A 27,094-nucleotide genomic window follows, 5' to 3' on the forward strand; every position below is an offset into this window, starting at 1 on the left:
CAAGATACAATTTGCAAAACACAAGAAAATCAAGAAAAAGGAAGACCAACGTGTGGATACTTCATTCCTCCTTAGAATAGGGAACAAAATGCCCATGGAAGGAGTTACAAACTTTGGAGCTAAGATGAAAGGATGTACCATCCAGAGACTACCCCACCAGGGGATCCATCCCATAATCAGCCATCAAATGTAGGGTTATACTTCTTTGCTGTCTTGAAGTTAGGTATGACACTAAAGGTGCTTCATAACCTCTTACTTGATCTTTTAGGGCCCTGTTTCATTTGTCCATAGCTAGTTTAACTGGAGGAGCCAGTAGCAAGCTCAACTTGTAGTTATCCTGAGTCTTTGTTAGAGATAGATATATGTGCAAACTAATACTTCTTTAGATCCACAGACAGTTGGGAGTTGGTCTTCACTGTTACATATCCTGGTCTATAATGATATGCAGAATTTTTAACATACCAGTTCTTATTATAAGCCAACTTTTACCTTTGTTTAAGATACAGTAAACATTTAATTTTGCATTTAAGAAATAGATTAGATATATAAGGCCAACCTCTTTTTTTTCTTCTTGTATCATTTTAAAATGATTTTCAGTATTTCTGTCTAGTATTTGCACTGGGATGTTTTAAGCCAGAAAATAATAGGGAACTGTTTATTCCTAGGAAACTGCTTCTGAGTTCCTTCTTAGATAAATATGTTTATATTTTTGCCTTATAAAATAATTGCTTGCCTTCCCATCTGTCTTCTGAAGAGGAACAGTTTTGATCCAACAAGAATAGAGCAATTATTATTAACCAGAATTGAATTCCAAGATATTTGAGATAGAAAGGGGCTCTGGGACATTTTCAATGTATTCAGGTTTCCAAGAAAAGAGAAATTGTGTCTCATTTAAAAGGTGCAGCCAGATAGATCATCATGCCAGAAGAAAGAGGAAAGCCCTCCGTCCCTCCGTCCCTCCGTCCCTCCCTCCGTCCCTCCCTCTCTCCCCCTCCCTCCCGCCCTCCCTCCCTCTCTATTTTCTGTTTTCCCATATTTATCCCTCAGCCTTCCCAATACCCACTCACTTTGTCGGAGGAGAGTGCCGATAAGAAGCGTTCCCACTGAAGGGCTTTGTTTCCTTATCAGGCTTCTTTAGAGACCCATGTCTACAGAGAGCTCACTGTGGCTCAGATATCAGATGAGGTTCTTCCCTAGATACAGTAGATAGTGACAACTAACTACTGATAGACTCCCTATTGTCCATCTGCATTTTAACTCAGGTGAACAGTCTCTACCCGTTCAAGAGGCCCATAACCAACTCCAGGACTCTGCACCAGAAAACCTTAAGTGGGGTGACGTTATACACAAGCCCTGACTTTAAATTTAAATACTGGCATACTTTGTCTGCAGAAGACATTCGTTTTCACAGCAAATTTCTTTTCTGTAACAGTTTTGGCCTTTATACATCAGTGCAGGTATTTAACCATAACTCTTACAAGAAAGGCAGCCTCTCACTGTGGAGGAATAGACAACTCTTATCTTCCCACTTATGTTTCTCATCATAAATACCTTGCACAGATATGGGCACAGATAATCATAGAATATGTTCTATATGCCTGACATTTGGTACTTATGGTCTAAGCTTGAAAGAAAAAAAAAGGTAGTTTCTATTACTAGCAGAGCTTTCCAGTGGATATCTTATACTAGGGGAACTGCTTCCTTGAGAAACCAACTCCTGCTGGTTCTAGTTGATTGTGTGTACATAAAAGAATACTGCCTGATACAATTTACCTTTGAGTATAATTGAGTAATGCCAAATGGCAAGCTGTAGAAGTGTGAGGAAGATATCCTGCAAGGGCTGATTTCGAGTTGGCTTACCAGTGCCTCATCTATATAGTCCCTGCTAAAGAAGATAAATATTTTTATCACATCAACACTAAAATACTCTTTCTATGCTGGTGCTAAAATGAGGTTTTATAGAATAATTAGCTCTTAGTCTTGTGGTAAGGAGAACTTATCTTGTAAAATCAGTTTAGGGATACTTGGAAGCACTAAGGACTATTTGATTTCATAAGGAATCTTGTGTTGGTGAAGTTAAGTTTTGATATTTTGTTGTTCTGTTAATGAGATCCAGTCATGTTTCACATCAATAAATATTGATTGGTTGGGCAGTTGAACTCAACTCTGCCTGCTGTGTGCTCTGATCGATGTAGTCTTCATATTTCGAGCATACAGTTTAAACTGCTGGACCAGAACAGAGCCCGAAAGCTAGGCTAGCACTGAGGTAGCAGAGGCGGCTGGTACCATATGTAGCATGTAAGAACAGCATGAAGTTCCCATTGCTGACCACACTGTAGACTTATCTGCTGAGCCTCCTCTGCCCACAGAGAGAGGAACATGGCCACAATGATCCCACTCCCTATCCTATGCCATCACTGACCAAAAGTTTAGACTCACATAATACCATGGAGAAGGTCAATGATTGGCCCTCCTCTAGTACCCAACTCCAGCCATCTCTCTTTTTCACCTTTACTCATCTCTTCAACACACAAGCATGTCTGGGAACAGGCTAGGCAGAAACCATTTCTACATACATGAGAGCACATTTGAGTGAAGTTCAAGGACAGACAGCTTTGTTTCTTTCCCTTCACAGTTCCTTCTTTTTCTGACTCTTGTTGGGCTGGAGTGAAGTGTCTGTACAGATAATGCTTTATCTTATTTCATTATAGTGTATGGATATGCTTGGTAAATATTTGTTGGCGCATTGCTTGAGGGTGGTAGGGATGCAATTGTTGGGATAAAACTCACTGTAAACTGCAACATCATAAGCGCTATTATCTTTGCCCTCTGTCAACATATAAGTGGGGAGAATCACATAATTTCATATAATAGTTATTAGATATAATTATCTAAAGATACATTATACAGCTAATTCTTTCAGGCAGATAAATCTATATTCTGTGTCATTCAGACCAGTGCTCAGGAATAATGCTAAGAAGTTTTCTTGACGTAGATTGAATGATGATTGATGTTTGCTTTAGAAGAAATCAGTTCACCTCTGTTTCCTCTTTGCTGCTGTATATTATAAAATATGGCACATGACTGTTTCAGTTCCAGTATTCATGTCTCCTTATGTTTGCAACTGAGGTCAAATTAGTTATTAGTCATAAAAAAATAAATATAATATATACATAATTAGTATGGTATATGAATGATGTGATAAACTTACTTTATTATATTTTTATCATTTATTTATGTATTTATGTATTTATGCATTTATTTATTTATTTTAAATTCCAGATTTTTATTGGATATTTTCTTTATTTACATTTTAAGTGTTATCCCCTTTCCTGGTTTCTCCTCTGGAAAAACCCTCCCCCTATCCTTTTCCCCCACCCCCTGTTCACCAACCCACCCACTTCTGCTTTCTGGCCCTGGCATTTCCCCACACTGGGGCATACAGCTTTCGTAGGGCAAAGAGCCTTTCCTCCCATTGATGTACAACTAGGCCATCCTTTGCTGCATATGCAGCTGGAGCCATGAGTCCCACCATGTGTGTGCTCTTTGGTTGGTGCTTTAGTCCCTGGGAGCTCTGGGGGTACTGGCTCCACCCTCCAACTGTTCCACATCCTATACCTCCTTCCAGTCCCCCTGTCTTCATGAGGATGTCCCCACCCCAAAGCCCCCACCTGACCTCTAAACTCCGTGGTACCTCCAGTCTCTTGAGGGTTAGGTGCATCTTCTCTGACTAAACACAGACCCGGCAGTCCTCCTCTGTATATTTGTTGAGAACCTCATATCAGCTGGTGTATGCTGCCTGGTTTGTGGCTCAGTGTTTGAGAGATCTTGGGGGTCCAAGATTGAGACTGATGGTCCTCCTACAGGGCTGCCCTCCTCCTCAGCTTCTTCCAGCTTTTCCTTAATTAAACCATAGGGGTCAACTGCTTCTGTCCATTGGTCAGATGCAAATATCTGCATCTGACTCTTTCAGCTGCTTGTTGGGTCTTTCGAAGGACAGTCATGATAAGTCCCTTTTTGTGTGTGTTTCATAGCCTCAGTAATAGTGTCAGGCCTTGGGGCCTCTCCTTGAGCTGGATCCCACTTTGGACCTGTCAGTGGACCTTCTTCTCCTCAGGTTCCTCTCCATTTCAATCCCTGTAGTTCTTTCAGACTGGAACAATTATGGGTCAGAGTCTTGACTATGGGATGGCAACCCCCTCTCCTTCACTTGATGCCCTGACTTTCTGCTGAAGGTGGGCTGTATAAGTTCCATCTGCCTACTATAGAGCATCTCCTCTAAGGTCCCTCCTTTTGATTCCTGAGGGTCTTTCACCTCCTAGGTCTCTGGTACATTCTGGAAGGTCCCCTGCCAACCTCCTACCCTCCCCCTTGTTGCTTGTTTCTACTCTTTCTGCTGGCCCTCAGGGCTTCAATCCATCTGCTTTCCCTCCCAGGTCCTTCTCTCCCCCTCTTATGATTGCTTTCTTCTCCCTCCCAAGTGGGACTGAGGCATCCTCGCTTAGGCCCCTCAGCTTGTTTGACCTTTTTGAGGTCTGTGAACTCTTGGGTATTCTGTACTTTTTTGTTGGTTAATATCCACTAATTAGTGAGTGCATACCATGCATATCATTTTGGGTCTGAGTCACTCAGGAGATTTTCTAGTTCCACCCGTTTGCCTGCAAAACTCAGGATGTCCTCATTCTTAATAGCTGAGTAGTATTCCATTGTGTAAATGAACCACATTTTTCTGTATTCATTCTTCTGTCGTGGGACATCTGGGTTGTTTCCAGCTTCTGGATATCACAAACAAGGCTGCTATAAACATAGTGAAACACGTGCCCCATGGCATGGTGGGGCATCTTTTGGGTATATTCCTAAGAGTGGTATTGCTGGGTTTTCAGGTCGATATATTTTAAATTTTCTGAGGAACCTCCAGATGAATTTCCAGAGTGGTATACAAATTAAAGATTTTAAAGGCCATTTACTATTTTAAACCCACAAGTCACAGTACTGGAGAAATTATTCAGTGGTTAAGAGCACTGCTTACTCTTCTAGCAGATCTGGGTTCAACTCCCTTTATAGTGGCCCACAACTCTCTGGAATTCCAGGTCTGGGAGATCCAATGGCTTTGGGCTTCCTCAGGCATTGCATGTAAAGTGGTATACCCATTCACTTAAAATAAAAAAAAATAAATCTTTAAAATATATTCAGAAGTCAGAGAAGACCACACATCTCCGCTTTCAGCTTCTTTGGTCTGCTTTCCTTGGTAGTGTTAGTTAATGCTGGGTGTTTTCATGTAGCATGTATATAGACTTGATTTATGGGTATGTGCATGTGAACACACACATATATATATATATATATATATATATATATTTGGATGTTTGTCTGAATGCTTATTTGTGTTGAGGCTAGAGGTCAACATCAGTTGGCTTCCTTAGTTACTCTCCACTTTATTTTTTGATGTAAAGTTTGCTTTGATTTTCTGTTGCTGTGATAACACAGTCTTATCAAAAGCAACTTTGTGGAGAGAAGGGTTTAGTTCAGCTTACACTCCTGGGTCACAGTCCAGTGTTGAGGGATGCAGGTCAGGAACTTGTAGAAGAAGCCATGGAACAATGCTGCTTGCTTACTGAGTCATTCTGAGCTAGCTTACAGCCCAGACATACCTGTCATCAGATAGTGCTAACCATAGTGGTTTGAACCTTTCCACATCACCAGCCCAGACAATCTCTCCCAGACATGGCCATTGGCCAGTCTGTGATATGGCCATTAGCCAGTCTCAATGGGACAATTCTTCATTTGAGGTTCCACTTCCCCAGATAATTATTAACTACTACCATTAACACTAGTACATTTTAGTGATTCCCAGAATACTCAGAAATTGCTGTCTCAGACTATTACTTGTCCAAGGGCTGCCTTTGAACATGGATTCCAATGTGTTCCATCTCTACAAGCACAGGGTTGCATCCCCTTGTAGGCAAATGTAGTTAATAAGCACCTAAGCCTGCCACATGTATACCTGGATTTTATAATTATAGTTAGGAATATAAGTTAGGAATACAGTTCAGAATGTAAGTAAAGTGTCATTAGGGAATACAGTTATCATTCAATCATATTAGATCTTGGGACAATCTACCTGGGCTATTTCCAGTGATTATATTAAATGTTATGGGAGAACCCGTCATATGTTGTCTTTTATTCTGTGCTTGATTTGTGAAGTACTCAATGAAGATACCATTTCTACCCAAGACTCTGAATGTTTTGTTATGAGGCAATTCTTTTATGTTAGAAATATAAGGCATTTAGTTAGTCTGACAGACTTATTCTTTCACCCTGCTAGTTTGAGTTCCCTAACTCTACACTTTAGAATGTTCTTGATATTGGGACAAGGTTCTGGCCTAGTCAGAGAAACGCCATCATCTGACAGTATTTCTGCATTTGGTCACATTCTACAGTATGTCCACTTTTTTTGAATTGGTGAGGATTCTTTAAAGAGTTGTAGGACGGAATGTGATGCTGAGAGCGCTGTGTCCCTCCAACTGCAGAGTGAATAAGAAACAAAGGTGAAGGTGCTTAATGACAGGCCTTGGAAAAAATGTCTGCAAATAGATCTGAGAACAGAGATTAGTTTCTGAGACAGGGTCTCTCCCTGAAACTGGAGTTCACTGATTTGGCAAGAATGTATAGCCAGCAAGCCCCAGGATCTCCATGTCACTGTCTCTGCACAGGGATTCTAAGTGCATACAGTCACACTCCAATGCTACTGGGGATCAATCTCAGGCCCACAAGATTATTCAGTGAGCCACTTACCAATGTAAACATCTGGTATTTTCACATGCTATTTAAAACTAAGGTTGATAATGGTCCCTGTGTGATGGAGTTATTATTATGAGGAGTAAATGTGCTTATATACCTGGTTACATAAGACTTGATAGAGAACAACTGATTGTCAGATTTTGCTATTAGTTTATAAAAGATATGTATCTGCCTGTCTTTCTGTTTCTCTTTGTGTTATATGTATGATATATGTGGATATGTATGACATACATGAGTATATGTGTATATGTACTTATATGTGTTTATGTCCCATGTATACTTATGGAAATCAGAGAACTACCTGGGGTATTGGTCCTTGCCTTCCACCTCACTTTAAGGCATGATCTCTTCATTGTTTGCTGTCATATACAACCTAGATTGTCCATAAGCCTCTGCAGATTCTGCTGTCTCAGCTTCCCACCTTTCTTTAGGAACATTGGAAGGATAGACATGTTTTATTATATCCAGAACATGGGGATTTGAACTGAGCTCCTTGGATTTGTGTAACAAGCACTTTACCCACTAAGCCATCTCTCCAGACCTCTGGTACTGTTTTTAATAAGGTAAGAGGGCCAAACCTTTAAAATCAGAACTATTGAGCCTTATCTGAACTCTTAAGTAAAATTCTAGAAATTACAAAACAGATGGCTGTAAGCATTTACAAATGGAAGTAAGATCCCTGGAAGGCATGATGTATTCTTTCAGCTAATTCATGTCAAACTAAATTAATTTACTTTTGATAGGATTATTAGACTTACACATCAGGAAGATATGCCTGTTAGAGCTAAATTTCTGCCACTCATTTGACTTGATTCTATTGTGAAACTCTTTTAGAAGTGATGTACAATTATGAACTGGCTGATAGTATAATTAAATGACTCTGTAGCAGATTGAACATCTATAGCCAAGAATATTGATTGAGTATTCATGATCAGTTTGGAACTGGTTCCCACTGGCAGCCGCAGACTTTGTTTTCTATCACCCAATTTGAGTGTGTTGTGAAGATGGCAGAGACATGGATCAAGATCACACTTGCCAAGCATGTGGGTCTGTCAGAACGAAAAGGGATCTGAACAGCTGCACCACAGAATGACTGCAGATGAACTTTATAAGCTTAAACCAATAGACTGCAGTTAAATGGATAAAATTACCCAGGATCACTGGCTGTTTTTATAGATTTTTGTTCTGGGCTCTGTGGAAATCTGATGGAGGGGATTTCTAGGGGTATTAAGCAATTATACTGGAAAGAAATATTTGTGACTGGCAAGATTTGAGAGGCTATGTTAAAATGGATTTAAACGTAAGTGGGGTGGAGAAAAATGTGTATGTGTGAATGCATACATTTATATATACACATATAACACACATATGTGTTAGTTTTGGAGAACACAGCAGATCTCTGATTGTAGCATTAGAATTTTAGATGCAAGTGTCGAAAGACCTGGGAGTGCTTTTATGTTTTATATATATAGTTTGTTTTTTGTTTTGTTTTTTCGAGACAGGGTTTCTCTGTATAGCCTTGGCTGTCCTGGAACTCACTCTGTAGACCAGTCTGGCCTCGAACTCAGAAATCCACCTGCCTCTGCCTCCCAAGTGCTGGGATTAAAGGCATGTGCCACCACTGCCCGGCATAGTTGATATATTTTAATGAATACCATTTTTAAAAATGTGCATTTTTGTGATGTTCGAAAACTGAGAACTGTACAATGAAGGGTGATTTGTATTGTTGAAACTGAAAATCTTTTATTTGTATTTGATGAGGGACTATGAACTAAAAACTAACGGAGATTTGCCCCCAGTCATGTTAAAAACTCACAATAGCATATTGTGTAACTATATAATTAATGGAAGTGACTTGTGAATTTATTCAACATAGTTTATTCATTTGATCTTAAATATCTTGTGTGTATACATATGAGTACAGATACCCACAGAGGCCAGAAAAGGTCGTCAGATCCCCTGGATTTAGAGATAAAGGCACGTGCAAGGTGGGTGGTGGGAACCAAACTTGTATCCTCAGGAAGAACAGCAAACACACTTGACCAATGAGCTGTTTCTCTAGCCCCAGAGTTTGTTTTTACTTTATCTGTTTAGTCAAAGATTTTAATTTCACATGACACAATCTTTGTATATTCAAGTGTAACTATTAAGACTATTTGGAAGTAAGAAGAAAGCACAAATTTTCCTGGATACACAGAAAAAGATGTTTTAGCAAGCAGTGGATTCTGCATGAGGTAGACTGACTACAGAGTTCTGTTACAGGGAATTCCTTCCTGTTAAATATTATATATTATATATATATATATATATATATATATATATATATATTATAACACTTAAGCGATGATAATCACTTTTACTTTTGGGGGTGTATGTATCTCTGAGGTGTCTTTCCCTTTTTATTCTTTTTCTGTGTAATGAAAACATCAGACCTGCCAGGCCGACTGGAGGAACTATACAGTGCAAGTGCAAGTTCTCTTTGGGAATATATTTGGCCATGGTCAGGGGATGAGGACTGGTAATATTTGAGTAGCGTAATAATACCTACTGCCCATCATTGTCTTAAAGCTTCCCCTTTTATAGTGGTGGGTTGATATGGACAAGATTTGTGTTTCAAGGCTAAATACAAAGTGCTCTCCCTGTCAATGCTATTAGCTTATTAGCTGTCATTGCTGTAGCAAGTCATTTGGTTCATTGGGATAATAAGTGCTTCCCATTCATTTTCTCATTCAGTCCCCAGGACACATTTGTGAATGATGAAGTGAAGAAATTGAGACTCAGGGGGTTAAGCATATTATCTAACATCAGACAGTGGCTTAGGGGCTCCTGGTTTATCTGACTCTGAAACTCATAACCTAAAATCATTATTCTATAAAGCATTCTAAATACAGAATTAATCACACCCTCTCTCCAAAATCCCTTGGTCTTGATTTTTTTGAAGCCCATTTAGCACTGCTGCAGTCTAGGAATGTAGACGTGAATGAGGATCAAAATCCTTGATTTCATGAGGCCTTCAGAATATTGTAAAGATTATCATTGAGCAGGCACACTAATTAATGACGGGTTTGCCAGGTTATACTGCGGAAGCATACTGCTTAAACCATTCTCCTAGAGTTCAAGGAAATGGTGGATGTTAAGTGTGAGATTTTTGGAGAAGACTTGAGAGTTAGACCTTATATTTAATATCTCAGTTGTGATGCTTTGGTTTTGGAAAATGCTATGTGCTTGTGGGAACCTTTTTTTTTTTCAGTTTTTTTTAATTAGATATTTTCTTCATTTACATTTCAAATGCTATCCCGAAAGTCCCCTATACCCTCCTCCCACCCTGCTCCTCTACCCACCCACTCCCACTTGATGGCCTAGTTGGCCATCATAGGGAAGAGAGGCCTCTTGGTCATGCAGACTTTGTATGGCCCAGTAGAGGGGAGTGCTTGTGGCAATCTTAACTGGGTAGAAAGTGTAGTTACCAGCATCTGGGATGCTTTGGCCAGCCCCTTCCCCTTGTGGGATCTTGAGATATATTATCTTCATGCTGCTTTGGGGTAGAGGAGGGTTGATTCTCAGGGATGTTATCATTATATTTTCCATGTTTTTAAAGTCACACTCTCATGAATACTGCTGCAGCATGTAATTTTCCCATAAAACACATTCAAATAGGACAGAAAATTGTAAGCATCATCTTTAAACCCTTAATTAGGAACCAAATACGCTAGGAGCTGAGAACAACCTAGTTTAACTGTGGCTATCAGGCATTTGGCAGAGTTCTGTGATGTTTGATATGATTTATTTTATCATTTGAATAGTGCCAGGCATCTAAATCCTAGTAAAAACAAAATCATGAGTACCTCTGAGCTTTGGAGTAGTATAAATAGGAAAAGACTGTAAGATTTCTGGGGTCTGTTGCTACAGAATGAAGGATTCCCTTGAGAATCTAGCACACAAGTGTTCTTTGGTAAGTTTAGCTGCCTTACTAAATCAATCATTTTTGTTATTACTGTTACTGTGCATGCTCTGGCCTTCCAAATGGTAGTTGAATGGCCCTTTTAATTCATCATTGCAAAGAATGTAAAAAATGAACCAAATAGTACATGCTATGTGAAAGTAATCTATAGCTCCAACTCCATAGTCCTTTATCCTTTATCAGGATGTAAGGCCTCTAACATCTAACCCCTGTAATGAGCTTCCAGGTTGGAGTAGAGTAAGATGCCTGAATGTTAGTAAAAGTAAGGTAGCTTGGCAATTGATACCCATTTAGGTTCACACAAAAGTCAACTCTGAAATGATTTCTAAATTGTGAAGCTTTTTTTCTTTTCAGTCAAGGAAATAAAGGCTCTCAGAACATTTTAAGTAGGGATCAAAGAGCCCAAAATGTTAACCTTCAAGTGGACACTGGTCTAATGTGTTTATCTTAGATACACTTAGAATGAGTTTTCTTTTCTTTTTTTTTCTTTTTTCTTTCTTTCTTTTTTTTTTTTTTAAGGAAGACTAAAACAAGGTTTTATTTTATTTTTTATTTTTTTTTTAATTTCTGCTTGTGGACGTTGTACATCGTGGTGCGCACTAGGCTCCGCACCACGATGTACAACGTCCACAAGCAGACATTTTCTGTATCCATTCCTCTGTTGAGGGACATCTGGGTTCTTTCCAGGTTCTGGCTATTATAAATAAGGCTGCTATGAACATAGTGGAGCATGTGTTCTTATTACCAGTTGGAACATCTTCTGGATATATGCCCAGGAGAAGTATTGCTGGATCCTCCAGTAGTACTATGTCCAATTTTCTGAGGAAACGCCAGACTGATGTCCAGAGTGGTTTTTACAAGCTTGTACTACAGAGCAATTGTGATAAAAACTGCATGGTACTGGTATAGCGACAGACAGGTAGACCAATGGAATAGAATTGAAGGCCCAGAAATGAACCCACACATCTATGGTCACTTGATCTTTGACAAGGGAGCTAAAACCACCCAGTGGAAAAAAGACAGCATTTTCAACAAATGGTGCTGGCACAACTGGCGGTTATCATGTAGAAGAATGAGAATTGATCCATTCTTATCTCCTTGTACTAAGGTCAAGTCTAAGTGTATCAAGGACATCTACATAAAGCCAGAGACACTGAAACTTATAGAGGAGGAAGTGGGGAAAAGCCTCGAAGATGTGGGCACAGGGGAAAAATTCTTGAATAGAACTGCAATGGCTTGTGCTGTAAGATTGAGAATAGACAAATGGGACCTCATAAAATTGCAAAACTTCTGTAAGGCAAAAGACACTGTCAATAAGACAAAAAGGCCACCAACAGATTGGGAAAGGATCTTTACCAATCCTAAATCAGATAGGGGACTAATATCCAATATATATAAAGAACTCAAGAAGATGGACTCCAGAAAACCAAATAACCCCATTATTAAATGGGGCACAGAACTAAACAAAGAATTCTCAACCGAGGAATATCTAATGGCTGAGAAACACTTAAACAAATGTTCAACATCCTTAGTCCTCAGGGAAATGCAAATGAAAATACCTAGATTCCACCTGACAGCAGGCAGGATGTCTAAGATCAGAAACTCATGTGGCAGCAGATGCTGGCAAGGATGTGGAAAGAGGAACACTCCTCTATTGCTGGTGGGATTAGAATGAGTTTTCTATTTGAGAGGCACTAAGTAATTCTAGAGGAAACCTTTGAATGGTAGACTTGGGATCCAGTATCATAAAAGTTATTCAGCACAGTTTTCGTGTAGCTCGTGCCTTCAGTGGATGTCACCCTCCTGCTCCTTCAACATAGAGGTGCCCCTTTCTTGAAGGTGCATTTCTACTGGATCATGTGGTCTAGAGAGGTCTTTGCTCGGTTGACATTGTCTTGCCTTGGTGTTGCATGAGCTTAGGGGCAAGTCCAATGGCAAAACATCCAGTTCTGTGAATTTGTTTACTTCTGGTGAAAAATAAAGAGAAAGTGTCATTAGAAAGCAGATGGATGATGGTGTGTGTGTGTGTGTGTGTGTGTGTGTCCGTCCTATATTTCTGGTCATGGAGGGCATGGAGAGTCACTTTTCTGAAAAGCCATTCCGTATTTGGAACTTTTTGTGCTTAGCAATGTGGAAAGAAGGAGCGGAGGAGTAGAAAGATTCGAGAGATGCATGTTAACTAACCAAACTGGAATCGCAAATATAGCTTCACTATGGGCCCAGCATCCACTTCACAGAGAATTAGAAGGACCACTGAGATATAGTCTGATTCCTGCAGAGGAGATGGGGCATCTGGCCAATTGTTTCTGTCCTTTCCTGCAGGGTTGATTCTAATAATTTTGGGTACAGATTTCCCAAGCAAAAATGTAGTGATATCAAGAGGAAATAAATAATAATGCAATTCAAGCTTTCAGGACATGTTTCGGGATGGATTATAAAGGTTCACTTTCTAGCCAGGGTAAGCAGTGTTGGAAAGAAATAAAACAGAAGCATTCAAAAGATGAACAATTAATATTATTTATAAAACACAAACAAACAAACAAACAAACAAACAAACAAACAAGCAAAACCCAATCCATTTCTCTCATACTGTTGGAGCTATTAGGAGTTCAATTACCTGTTCATATTGACAATAATTAACTCTATTCAGTGGCTTATGCAGTATTAACAGTAAAATGTGAAAATAATTTAGAAGAGTTACTTATAACTGTAGCTAAAAAAAAAGTCAATAGAAAGGTTATTAATGGTTTTAAAGTAAATACCAAATAAAATACTGGGCCTTAACTTTTTTCAAGATTTAATTGTGTTTCAATTTCAATCTCAGTTTTCCCTAACAAGGTGAGCCATTGGGCACTTAGTGGGGATCAGAAGCTTCTAGTGTTCAGTAACACCAAAGTCTCTTGAAGCGTTACAGCTCTTCCAGCAATTCATGGGTTACTGGAACCAGCATCACCTCTAGAGGAGCCCCAGAGCACTGGTTTCCAGTTATAGGCCTTCAGGATTCCAAAATCTACAAGTGAGCATGAGGCTCTGATTGTTCCTGTCCAGACTATCAAGTACGTGTGTGTGTGTGTGTGTGTGTGTATGTGTGTGTGTGTGTATGTGAGTGTGTTGTACAGGATGTCTATGTTGGAAATATACTGTTCCACATGCTACATGGTAGAGGATGTCTCACTATTACCATGTGTGTTATGAAACAGATCTAATTGGAGAAACAGGGATGACTAATAATAAATGGTGGAAGAGGTTAAGTTGGAGTTTCACCTCAATATAGAAATCAATATCCACTCCATACTAAAATGTGAATTGGCTTGATCTTGTGCTGGTCTTGCACAGGCGACAACAGCTGCTGTGTATTCACAAGCGCATTGGTACTGTCATGTGCAGGAGACACTGGTTTGCTCCAGTCCTCCCCAACCAACCACAGATGTTTCACAATTCTGTCCATCTTCAAAGATGGTCACTGAACTTTAGAGAGTGGTTGTAATAAAAATGTTCTTATTGTGGCTGAGCACCTCACAGTCCTTTATTCTCAATCATTCTCTACTGGACACCCCCATACCTTTGACTATATAGACAGAACAAAGTGAGGTAGATAAGTTATTAGAACAAGAAAAGAAGAGTGGAGATAGGAGATGGAAGGTGTATCTGGGAAGGGATAAGTGGAGGAGTTGGGGGTTAGTATGATGAAAATGCTCTGTATGGAATTTTCAAAGAATTAATAAAATAATTATTAAAAGGAAATTAGAAAGTATGCTTTTATGAGCTAATAAGAAGACAAGGCGTACTCCAATGTCAAGGGCCTGTGGGGTAATGGGCTGCTTATACAGTACACTGTGTGGGCCTTACACTTGCATTCTGTGTAAGGCCTCCCCAACCCTTACGTACAGCCATCTTGCCTGTGAGTCTGAGCATGTCTCTATCATGTGATACAACATTTAGATGATGCCAATGTTGGGTTCTGTGATGGGAACTTCTCCCTATCTTGTGCTGATATACAGTAAAACTTGTTTACACCCAGGCACCGTGTCCTGTCTTTTCTCCTCTTTCATGGATAGAGAGTGGCTTCTTCTGCTCTCTGTGGCTTCATCTCCTTCCCGTTCCTCTTCAAATTCCTGATGTAATGCTTGGCACTTTTCCTTTGCACAGTAGGAAGTGACATCATTAAGAAGGGAGCAGGGCTATCCAATTATTCTCAGTTTCTTAGAGGAGCTGCCCATGTATGTGGAGGGTCCTGTCCTCAGGAAGACAAACAGGGAATCCTCCACAGTGAGTAAACGACACTTGCAAATGCACCCACATTTCTGTTAAGACAGTGTCTAGGACAGGATAGCTTCTTCAGTCCTTCGCCAGACTGAATGAGCTTGCCCTTACATGATGCCAGTTCAGCTCAGTTTTCCTCCCTCCTACCTTGCTGCCTGTCCTCCTTTCTCCCCATTCTGTCTTCCCTGTTTCCCTTCAAACCTGTGTGTAAACTGTTGCTCTGCCCATATCTACTGTGACATCTCATTAATGTTCCCAGCATCACATGGCATGTGGGATGGCTCCACCCTTTGCAGAGTTCCCATGACAGCATGTCCTTTCAGTAATTGATAGTTGCACACTGTTCTGATTATAATTACTGTTTTTTGTTTGTTTGTTTGTTTCTGTGTCTATTTACTCTCTCTCCCCTTTCTGTAGGATGAAGTCCCCCTTTTAGCTATGTCAGGTAGTTTCCTTATCGCCTTTTCTCCCAACCTTTCTAGACTTTACCTTCCTCAGTACAGCTTTCCCTAAGGCCCCCTTTCTCATGCTCAGTTTGGCTCTCCAGTGCAATCCCTCATTGGGTCCATTTCCCTTGCCTATTGTCATACTGGTTTCCTTTGCTAAGCATAGCTAATATTACTTTAATCCTTCAATGGCTTATCAGATGTTAGCAAGATGATCAAGAGATAGGTGATGGGAAACTTGAGAAATAAAGTAGCACACTGGGGAGAGGCTCGAGTGTGAAGAAGGACCACCTGTTTACCATGCACTGATTAGTCTTTGCTGGTGGGATAATGGAAATGTGGTCATTGATAGGAGAAGAAATCACTATTTTGAAAAGATTAGGAAGGCTGTTAGTGCAAACCCATTATTTTTAGTAACCATGATCCATCTATTAAATAATAAGAAATGAGAGAACTTTAGTATCATTAAGCTGCATGGGGCCATGGCTTATGCATGAAGCTCCAGTGTAAGAGCTTTAAATGGCTGTCATGTTCCCTTGGAAAGAAGGTCATTGTAAGGTTATGCATTTCCAAATATGGTCCCTATGGTTGCTGAGGATTAAGCAACATTCATTCTGCTATGTCACAGTCTCCCCTGCATGGACCCAACCCCCCGAATAAATGGAAGAACTTGTTTAGCACACTGGTGCCTATGAACTACTCAGGGGCCTCATGTGCTTTCTGCCTCCTTGCTTAAGACAGGCATCTCCCCAAAGATAGAGTATGGCAGAAGAGGGAATGAGAATGGCACTGAGTTCATAAGGCCAAAGGGGGCTTGATGGAAGGAGGAGGAGGCTCACTTGACATTAATTGGAAAACTGGCAAAGACAAGGAAACTGAGCTGAGCCAGGGCGTCCCATGGCAAGGAGCGGTGCTGGAACCTCTTGTTTCTCCTAACACTAGGTTTTAGCTTTTCCTCTGTAACATCCTACGAAGGTTTGCCAAACTGAGTGTTGTTTTCTGATTGTCATTTTGTTCTTTGTATTACATCTGGGCTGTGTATTTCCGTGGCTCTAGGAATGGAGCAAACACTTTATCATCCTGAATATGTCTTTCACCATAGCACAATTGATATTAGGAAATGTCAGTAGTTTAGTTCAAAAGTAGAGCATCACGTGCTTTGATTGAGTTGTTTTCTCCGGGTATTGGCTCTCTTTTTATGACATGTATGCTTTTGTGACATTTTCAAAAAGGATTCCTCTACCTCCCAATCTTATAGACGTTGTTGACTCAATAGTCCAAGTAGAAAAGAAATTCTCCCTTTGTTCTCCTGAATTAAGCGGTGAGGGCTGACTTGGCCTGAAGTTCTCTTCTTTAGAACTTGAGGAGGAGAGCATGTGATTGAGGCCAGCTTTAACTCTGCATGCTTCCATGTGTTAATCTGAGAGTCTCACGCTCATTTTCATTTCTTTTAGGCACTAGAAAAACACCCCAACTCCCCAATGACAGCAAAGCAGATTCTGGAGGTCATTCAGAAAGAAGGCTTAAAAGAGACAAGGTTAGTAGCCATTTTCAAGTCGTCTTTTTGTTTGTTGGCATTAGTAACCTCCGCTAGTGGAGCCAGAAGCATTTCTATAGTTAACACTATAGTTGATGGTGAACTAACTACCTCCAAATTCTCTGATGATTGCAAAACACTGAATGACCTAAGTTTTCCCCTGAGCTGCCTGTTAACATAATACATCACCTTTGGTGGATTGATAAAGGATGGTGTTGGTAACAAAGAAAGCCATTGTGGTTTTGCCCCACAGCAGAGTTACTCCTCTTTCCCTCAAGAGGAGATAATGTTTCTGAAATTAAGTAATAGAAGAGAAACACTTTTACAGGCTTAATAGATCCTGGGATATAAAGATGAGCAGACTCTGATAAAATTTGAAGGGCCAATAAAATGTGGCTGAAAATTTAGTCCTCTTATATTGAAGGCTTCTACCCTGAGTGACTTTTATCAGATAGCGAGCTTTTCTATTTATTTTTAAATGGTGGCTTTATTAATATAGAAGTCACATATAATACAATTTGCCCTTTGGTGGCTCGTATCTGCAGTCGTCCTCACTACTGTAAAACATTCCCATCATCCTAAAACGAGGCCTTGTACTTGCCAGTCTCCACCTGCCCCCCGCTGCTTTAGCCACTAATATTGAATGTCTCTTTCGATTTGCTCTTCTGGCATTTTTCTATAGATAGAATTCATGTAAGTAAATATGGCCTTCTAGCTTTCCCCCAGTTTTATGATTTCAACAATGATGGTTATTGTATAATATACTAAGAATTCATTCCTTTTTGTTGTCAAATAATATTCTGTTGTATTAACATACAACATTTTGTTTACAATGATGACCATTTATAGTTACGTATTAATTTTGCAGCTTTGGCTTTGGCCAGCTGTTGGGGACTGTACAAAGGGCACCCCTCAAAAAGAACAAAGGATATTTGTCACATGACATGGTAGCCATGTTGATGTATATGTTTGTCATCAGCCGTCTTATATCAGATAGACATCTGGGCGAGTCAGCCATCTGAAAGCTATGGAACTAGCAACTTTATAGTCACAACAGTTATAAGTTGATGGGAATTAAACCTACTTAGATGCCTTTTAGTGCTCCGATGTTAAGACAGGCAGGCAGAGAGGACTGAGTATCCCTGAGTTCAGCTTTTCTTCCACATGGGTTTCACCTATGATGCCTGTTAAATCTGAAGCGTAAGTACTGTTAGTCTGCAGCAGAACGAATGGCATCTTTTTCACGTTAGCTCTATAGACATCACAAGTCAGTGCGGTACAGGGTACCACTGCTCAATTTTTCATTTCACTTTGATGGATTTTTTTTTCTGGCCTCCATGAAGAGGTAGAATGAGATGATATGAGTACACTGTGTTGCCAGTCTGTTTCCACAGTGATGGCAACCATGGCAGTTCATTTGCTCACAGTGCCCGGAAGCCCCTCCGTAGGAAATCTGAGTTTATGCTGGATTTCAGAATGAGAAAATAGAGACTATGAGGAGGAAAATTGACAGTTTTCTCTTTGATAACCTGTCAATAATCCTAAAACTCCTTATGTTATCATTGAAAATGTTCATGCCACAGTCAAAGCGAATAGAGGGAGTCACCATCTTAACATTTCAAGTGCATGAGCCTTGTTCCAGGGAAATCTGCTAAAACAGTTAAGAATTGTACTCCTAAAAGGAGGTGTTTGAAACTCATCCACTAAGATATATATATATATCTCAGTGCTGGGGAGAGGGCTCAATGTGTAAAGTGCTTGTGGCACAATCATGATGAACAGGGTTTGTATTTTCAAGAAACATATAAAAGCCTGGGGATGGTGGTATGTGCCTATCATCTCTGTGCTAGAGAAATTGAAACAGGAGGATCCTTAAACTTCACTGGCCACAGAGCCTAGCTTATTCCTCTCTTCAGAGAGAGACGATTTAAAAATATAAAGTAGAGAATAGCCGAAGAAACTAAAAATTGAACTTTGGATTCCACATGCATGTTCACTCATATATGCATTCATTCATGAGCATGTACATGCGTGTACAGCACACACACACATATTCACACACACACATTCACAAACACACACATTCGCATACACATATTCTCTCCCCCCTCTCTCTCTCACACACACACACACACACAGATATTCATTTGCATGTACATGCATGTACACTACACATACATGTATTCACACACACACATTCACACACACATTCTCTATCTCTCTCACACCCCCACAGGTATTCATTAGCATGTACACGAGTGTATACTACACACACACACACACACACACACACACACACGTATTCACACACACATTCATACACACACATTCACGTATACACATTTTTTTTCTCTCTCTCTCTCTCTCTCTCTCTCTCTCTCTCTCTCTCTCTCTCNTCTCTCTCTCTCTCTCTCTCTCTCTCTCTCTCTCTCTCTCTCTCACACACACACACACACACACACACACACACACACACACACACAGATATTCTTATCCAAAGGCGTGACTGCCACTGTTATTTTGAGCTTGCTGTGCATGGTTACTGCAGTGTGGTTCTCAACAGTATTTTAACTGCCATTGTGATCATAATACTAACATGTCATGTTTTCAAAATGCTCCTTTTTGCAGTTGTGCTCAAATGTATTCCTACATTTATGCAGTTAGCAAAACCAGTCAAAACTGTAAAGCAAAAATGTCTTTAAAGAGTAATTAAGAACATTGACATGAAACACACAACTTCAGATGTCCCTAATTTCATCTCCCCTTAGTGCATCATTAATGTGTCCTTTTGTGTGAAAATTATTGTGTTACAAGTCCTAATAGGCTGGTCCTACTATTAAAAGGACTCTGGCAGGCAGCTCCCAGGTGGGCTAGGAAGGGAAAGACAAGGAGGAGGGAGACTGCCATGGTTGATCATCTATAAAGCCAGCTCTGCTTTGAATGGCTTCGGACCTGCATTTCATGTTTCCATTTATTTCTTCTGTTTCTTTCCATCTCTGCTTTTCTGTCAACCGTGTTCTGTTACTGACTGCCCACGTGTTTCTGTCCAATCTTCCCTTGATTTCTAGTTTTAGTTTACCTGTTAGAATAACCTCTAAAGCAAACCTATGTAGACACTTTATGTGTGTTCTTTTAGGGAGCAGGTGCTGACATTTATTTAATCTGCTTAATGAACCATTTTGCTACTTTTGAAGTTCTTAGATATTTCTAAATATTTGAAGTAGCTGAATAAATGAAGTGTAGCTGTATGTATTTTTCTTAGGTAAAGTTTACAAATTCCATCATCAGAAGGTCAACCTTGGGTGATTACCTCTTGTTATTTATTAATGATGTGTTCTCCATGAAACACAAATAGGTTAGATATGCCTGACAGAGTTCAGGGAGATGATCCTGGAGTTTCTGATGTGTCTGTAGTGCTCCAAGGGTTACAGGTAATGTTAACATTCCCTGCACAGTCCTCCACTGTCCCACACATTTTAAAGGAAGTGTCTTCAGGGTCTCTCCCACATCCTGAGCACTTCATTAAGAACGTTCATATAATGCTCTATGGGGTCTTTCCTTGTCTCTGAGCCAGGCTCACCTCTGTGATTGGTCTAGCTGTTCTGCAATTTTGCATTGGGGGTTTCATTGGGCCTCCTGAGCTGATTAAGGGCAAAGAAAGAACCCAACTCTCCTGGCAGTCAGAAGATACTCACTAATAGGTGTTGAGTAAATAAGTCTTCTTCCCCAGCATGTTCACTTGCTGGCTCCCACTGGCGACTTTGGCTTACAGTCAGCACTTGAAGCGTCTTGCAAAGCAGCATGCTGTGGTTTAGTCCTATTCAATATTGTTTTGAAACCAAAACGAGGCTGCCTATTCTACAGCAACCCCATTCAATACGTGTGCAGCCTGACAGCCTGCAGATGATTACCTGTGAACAAGGGAAGGAAGCTTGGCTCTGTGGCTTCCTCTTAGATACCGTAAGGACCACTGGTATAAGGAAACCAGAAAAGGGGATAACAGTTGAAATGTAAATGAATAAAATAGCCAATAAAAATTAAAACTGTGTAATTTAAACAAAATATCAAATCCAGTTATTCTGACACAGCTAATGTGGATATTAGAATAGATTTAACAGATGAAATAGTGTTACCTTGTCACTTGTGACATTTTTATACTGACTTTCCCTCTTCGCAAGCCATACTTTAAATTACATATTTTTACATAATTATGATAAAAGGTACACAGATTTTGAGTGTCATCTCCATGTTATTTATGAAGTATGTAGACTGCGATTAGATTCTAACTGGAAAAGTCAGAATGAAATATTCCATGTGTGAGTTTTTTTTTTTTTTTTAATCTGCACATAATAAATTGCCATACTGTTGCTGAGAAGTTGGTACTGTGATTGATCACAGTACAGTTTCTGTAGACCAGGTTCTCTTTTCGAGGAGGATGTCTTTGGGAACCTTTTACTCTCCCTTCATATACTGGCATGAAGGAATGTATGGTATTGTTTTGCTTTTACAAAACATCTGGTCCATCTGTGCTTATGTTTTACTGATTTTGATTATGCTTAGACTTCAAGTCTTTCAGGCCTATTGGTTGTCACAATCGATCAGTCATAATTGTTTGGACGGCTGTTCAGATGGTCGGTCTTATAATCAAATAGTCATGCTGTTTGGATAAAGGGGACAGTGGGCACATTCTGCTGTGCTGTACTGTGGATGGATATTTGATACTCTGTGAGCTCCTCAGCTGGGCATTTCCTGGTCATCAGGACAGAAGGCTGATGGGCTTTCATCTGCAGTCAGGAATAACATTTGTATCCAATCCATGTTAGGGAAGGTGGCAGACTATTTTACTGCTGATTTCTGTATTTGACTTGCTTACTCAGAAGTTGCTTCCGTAGGAGGAACACTGAGGTAGTTTTGGTACCTCAAGAGGTTTCTTGTCCTTTCTCATGTAAATTTAAAGGTGATGCTCAATAGATAAATAAATGAAATAAATGCTCCGTTAGCATGACGAAGAAGCTGCAAGGTCACATGGTCATGGATTTAGGCTTGTCACCCAACAGGAGTGACAAGAGGCAACCATTCACCATGTTCTGGGCATCACTGTTTTAAGATTCCAGTAATTAATGTGACGTAGGCTGTAATGTAGTTTTTCTATTATTTAAGAGATTAGGTAAATAATTTCTAATAAGGACAATAGGATCATAAAGATTATACACAAGGGTATGGACATACATGTGTACTCATACATACCCATACATACACATATATACATACACACACATACACATACACCAAAACACAATACATACACACATCTTCCTAAAGACACACATACACTCACTCCCACACAAAGAAAGTATCAACTTAGTGTCTTGAGGGTTAGAGAGAGGGTAGTATTTATAAATATGCATTTTACAATTCCATAGATGTAAGTGCCTTACTATATAAAAATGTGTTTAAGATTTCAATGAAATTTTACCAAATAGCAGCCTGTAATTCCACATCCCAGCAGGGACACTTACACTATTTTCTAAACAATGTCTATTTGTTTTAGTGTTACTCATAAGGCAGACACAGTCTAGAATTTGCAATGTGAAATATTCATTTGACAAATGAAGGTTTTGTAATTATTCTAGCATGTATGAGACTCCTTTTATCGCCACTGATCAGTCTCTGAATAAATTTGTTTTTACCTCCTACTTTAAATGCATTTTATGTTTTTCTGTCTGTGAGTCTTGGTGATGATATGTGGAAATTGGGATCTCCACTTTAAACTGTGGTTTATTAAAGATTTTGCATTTTTAAAGGATAAACTGTCAGAAATTCAATTACCACATTTAGTGACAAACAATAAAGTCTTTTGACATTGCTCTCGGTGAGATTTATGTTGCTAATTAGCACTATAGGAGGTGATTCTTCCTGGGTGCAGAAACGTTTTGTCTAGAGATAAGAAACACAAATAATTTCTATTGCAAAATCAATTCTTATCTCCAGTGTCCACGTTAGCAGTCTTCCCTTCATGCTGAAATGGCGGTACAGTTTGTTTGTGTCGAGACGTTCTTGGAATTACAGTGTTAGTGCACGGTGTCAGCCCTACCATTTGTCAACATCTAATTCTCTCATTGTGGAGATGCTGTGCACAGTCAGCCACTGAGAGAGGGATGTGTGCGACAATGGCATGATTAGACAGAAACATAGCCCAATTTGCATATGGTTATGTGCATGCAGTTGTGTATAGGCAAGCATTTAGAGTAATCTAGTTCTTGGTTGGTGTGTAATTTTTCTTACTCATTGCTCAAACCAGACATTTGCATGAGAGCGTTCCTCGCCTTTCTCCCACCCTCTGTGCCAGGTTTGTATCATGAGGCATATCAGCTTTGCTTCCTGACTGCACCTCTCTTTGTTTGTATCCCAGCTTTTCCATTATTCAAACACTTATTTTTGATATAGATTATTGTACCATTTTCTTATCTAGACACTAGATCCCAGAAAACACCCTTTCAAATCTGTTTTTCTGTCCAACAGCTACTGTCCTCTAGAGTAGCATTTCTTAGCTGATACTGCAATTTATTCCCGGGCCAGTATGGGCCAGTTTGTGAGTTAATGAAGTAATAAGGACTAAGTCAGATTCTGTGATAATTACATGAAATTAGGTACAGCACTTCATTTCTAATAATAGGTCATTGAAATAAATCCATGCCATTCTGAAATACAAAGCTTAGGAGTGAAAGGAAAAAGCGTATTTTATATTTTACGAGTAGGTAAAAATTTTGAGATTTTATATATATGTATGATTTCCAAAAATATTTCAATTTAAAAGCTTTGTTGACAGTTTATGTTTTATGTATGAAAATAAATTTTCTAATAAGTAATGGAATATGGATTGTGTATGCAGCTTAAGCATGAATATCACTATTTTAATATGATTATAGTTTATCAAAACAAACTTAACAAATTTGCTTAGTGATAGAATAATTGAAATAATCCTTTAAATTTTAATTCTACTTATTTACTTATTTATTGTGTATGTGCACATGTGTGTGTGTGCATGCACATGGCACAGTGTACATGTGGAATGGAGAGCAACTTGCTAGAATCAATTCTCTCTTCCCACCAGGAGGAACCCAGGGACCAAACTTAGGTCGTTAGAATTAGCAGCAATTGCTTTTACACACTGAGCCATCGCACTAGCTCTTGAAATGATTCCCAAGAGAGACATATTACATATTACTGGTAAAACAGTTTGCAAGTTAACACACAATTATGTGGAATGTTTCTCTGTATTCTCAGAGCTTCTCTGAATAATTCTAACCAAGATGGTCTTGGGGACTTGTGAAGCCTTCAGAGCAGGCATCTGATATTGCTACTACAGTTAATTGTTTACCTTTTATTATGTAATTTCCTCCAGTATTCCTTTAGATTTAAAAGATAGGGTTAGAGGCCAGGATATCCTATAATGGGGGCTTTACATATTCATATATATATATATATATATATATATATATATATATATATGAATATATGAATATATATATATATATATGAATATAGAGCCCATAAAATTCAGAGTGTTCATGTATGTATTTGTATGACATGTTTTCATCTGTGTATATGTGTGTGAGTGTATGGTAAATGTATTTATGTATATAGCATGGGTTCATGCTTGTATATTGTGTCATGTATGTAAATTTGTATATGATATACATGTGAGCATATGTGTGCATGCATCACATGCATGTATATGCTCGTATGTGTGTATATGTATTCAGTGTTCATGTGTCTTGTGTGTGTGCTTTGAGCATGTGTGTATATATCTGTGGGATGTGTGTGTGTGTGTGTGTGTGTGTGTGTGTGTGTGTAATGTATATGTGTTATACCCACACACCCACATGTTCTTCTGTCATCTTTCACATTGGTGCTATATAATTGGACTTCTATACCTGTCACAGGCTATGCTGCACACTGGTGCAGTAAGTTTCCAGGCTAACTTTTCCTATTCCAAGATTAAGTTGTATCCAGTGCAATTCTGAGTCTGCTGTTGCTGCCAAGTCCCAAGTTGAAGTCTGGTGATCTCTTTTCTGGAGACATCTATGTCTTGCATTTCCTCATGTTTTTGCTGGTCTTCACCTAGCCTTTCTCCAGGAAAGCCACACAGAAAGCCACATACTCTTCCATTACGTTTTACAAAGATGCTATCAGATCAGAGCTCCACAATCATTTGCCCTCATTACTCTCATAGAGTGGTAGTCACACTGAGGTCTAAGGTTTCATCCTATGAATTTCTGGGAGGCAGAAACATTCAATCAGTAACAATGATTCAGAATTTGGAACATGAGCAGAATTTCTGAGACACACTACGACTGTTTCCAAAGGCTTGATTATCCACTTGTTTTAGAAGGAATGCTTAAGCACATGTTTAAGCATAATGCTGCATCTCCATCAAATGCATTGCGAATGTGTGTATTCCTGTGTAATTCCTAACCAATGTAATACTCAGCTTAAGAAGGTTTGTATTCAGTATAATATGTATATTTAAATAATAGGAATTGACTTGGATTTTATTTGAAGGCTTTGGTAAAAAATAGCTATGGTGACTGCCTGCAACCCTGAAGGCATCAATATCCACTAAGCTGTGCAATTATAGCTATGAAATGGCCGTTGCTTAATACATCGTTTTATTCTGTCAAGCTTTCATTCTCCATTCTTCCAAGTAATTGAACAAAAAAAGGTAATTTAAGTGATTTCAGCTTTACCAAGGTCTAGGTATAATTTACTCCAGAAACACTGAATACCCTATAAATATTTCAGTGCAGAAATAGAATCAGAAATGGATGTAAAATTACTCTGTTCATGAGTCTTTCCAAGTATCCTGTTCAGGTAAAAATCTGTAGGAAGGAGGTGACGTTTACCTGGGATATCTTATTTAATTCTTTTGTAAGTGTGTTTTTGTCTTCATCTCTCATTTCATCACACTCCATTCTTAACTGTCACATGTCAAATGGAGTTTCAGTTTTGCTTCAGTGTTTTGAACTTGATGGTACAATTCAAATGCAAAACACTCGGTATGCTGACATACAGACTTCTTTTTAGCATTGATTTGTTTTTACAGGCAATAAAAAGGAAGAGAATTTTGTGGAGCAATGATTTCTAAAAGCTACAGTAAATTATTCCTAATAAGTCTTTTAGGTAACAAGACGATCATGTACTCTCTCCTACGTAATTAAGCAAAATCAAATTGATACTTGTTATCTAGAGTTCTGTTTCATATTCAGGACATTAGCACATACATGCATGTCTGTATGTTTGTGTGTGTGTGTGTGTGTGTGCGCGCGCGTGTGTGTCCTACATGTAATGAAGTCCAAAGTTCAAGTTGCCACTAATCCTTTGCCCCATGGACTGCTTTTTAGTCTGCAGTTATGTGTGACTATAGTGCTTAGATGTCAGACTGGAAGGATATCATAGTGAGAGAACAGAGGAACATCACAGGGCATCAGAGCAAAGAAATTCATGGAGACACAGATCAGCATACAAGATGATTGAAACGAGAGTAGTATTTACTTTAAATGTACATAGAACTTGAGGACACTTTTAAGACAAAGATTGGTTCTGTTCACACATTTTAGGCTATTGCTGTGTTCACAAGCCTGTAACCGTTGAGGGCTAAACAGATGAGCAAAATAATGATCTATTCTTCAAGAGTCATCCTTTGTAAAGAAACCTCTGGTTTTGCAAGTAACTCTGAAACACAGTGCATGCTGTCTTTTTTAAGTTTTTATGTTTGGGAACTTTTAATTTTCAAAGTCTCCATAAATGTATAATATTCCAACATACCAGTAAGTATGATCTAGCTTCTGAATTTATCAGCTCACTAAGAGAAGGCACTCCCATGTTTGTATCAATTGTTTTAACATAGGATTAAGATGGCTCTGTTTCATGCAGTTGTTGCAAGAAAATTAATATTAGGCTTTCAATAATGAAATGAATATTTACATTTATTAGGATTTCCTGTTATGCCTAATGCTAAGAACATTTTACACGAGTTATTAATCACATCTCTCTCTCTCTCTCTCTCTCTCTCTCTCTCTCTCT

General features: G+C 39.1%; 1 protein-coding gene across 1 annotated transcript in view; it reads left to right on the forward strand.

Moving 5' to 3' along the window:
• Asxl3 (ASXL transcriptional regulator 3) overlaps nucleotides 1–27,094 on the forward strand; it is a 181,035-nt gene that overhangs the window by 15,775 nt on the left and 138,166 nt on the right. The window contains exons 2-3 of the mRNA XM_021214573.2: nucleotides 16,926–17,008; nucleotides 22,359–22,361. Of these exons, the coding sequence (XP_021070232.1) occupies nucleotides 16,926–17,008; nucleotides 22,359–22,361 (86 nt within the window). The remainder of the gene's footprint in view (nucleotides 1–16,925; nucleotides 17,009–22,358; nucleotides 22,362–27,094) is intronic.

The sequence above is a fragment of the Mus pahari genome, chromosome 15 (genome assembly GCF_900095145.1).
Source record: "Mus pahari chromosome 15, PAHARI_EIJ_v1.1, whole genome shotgun sequence".
Taxonomy (NCBI): domain Eukaryota; kingdom Metazoa; phylum Chordata; class Mammalia; order Rodentia; family Muridae; genus Mus; species Mus pahari.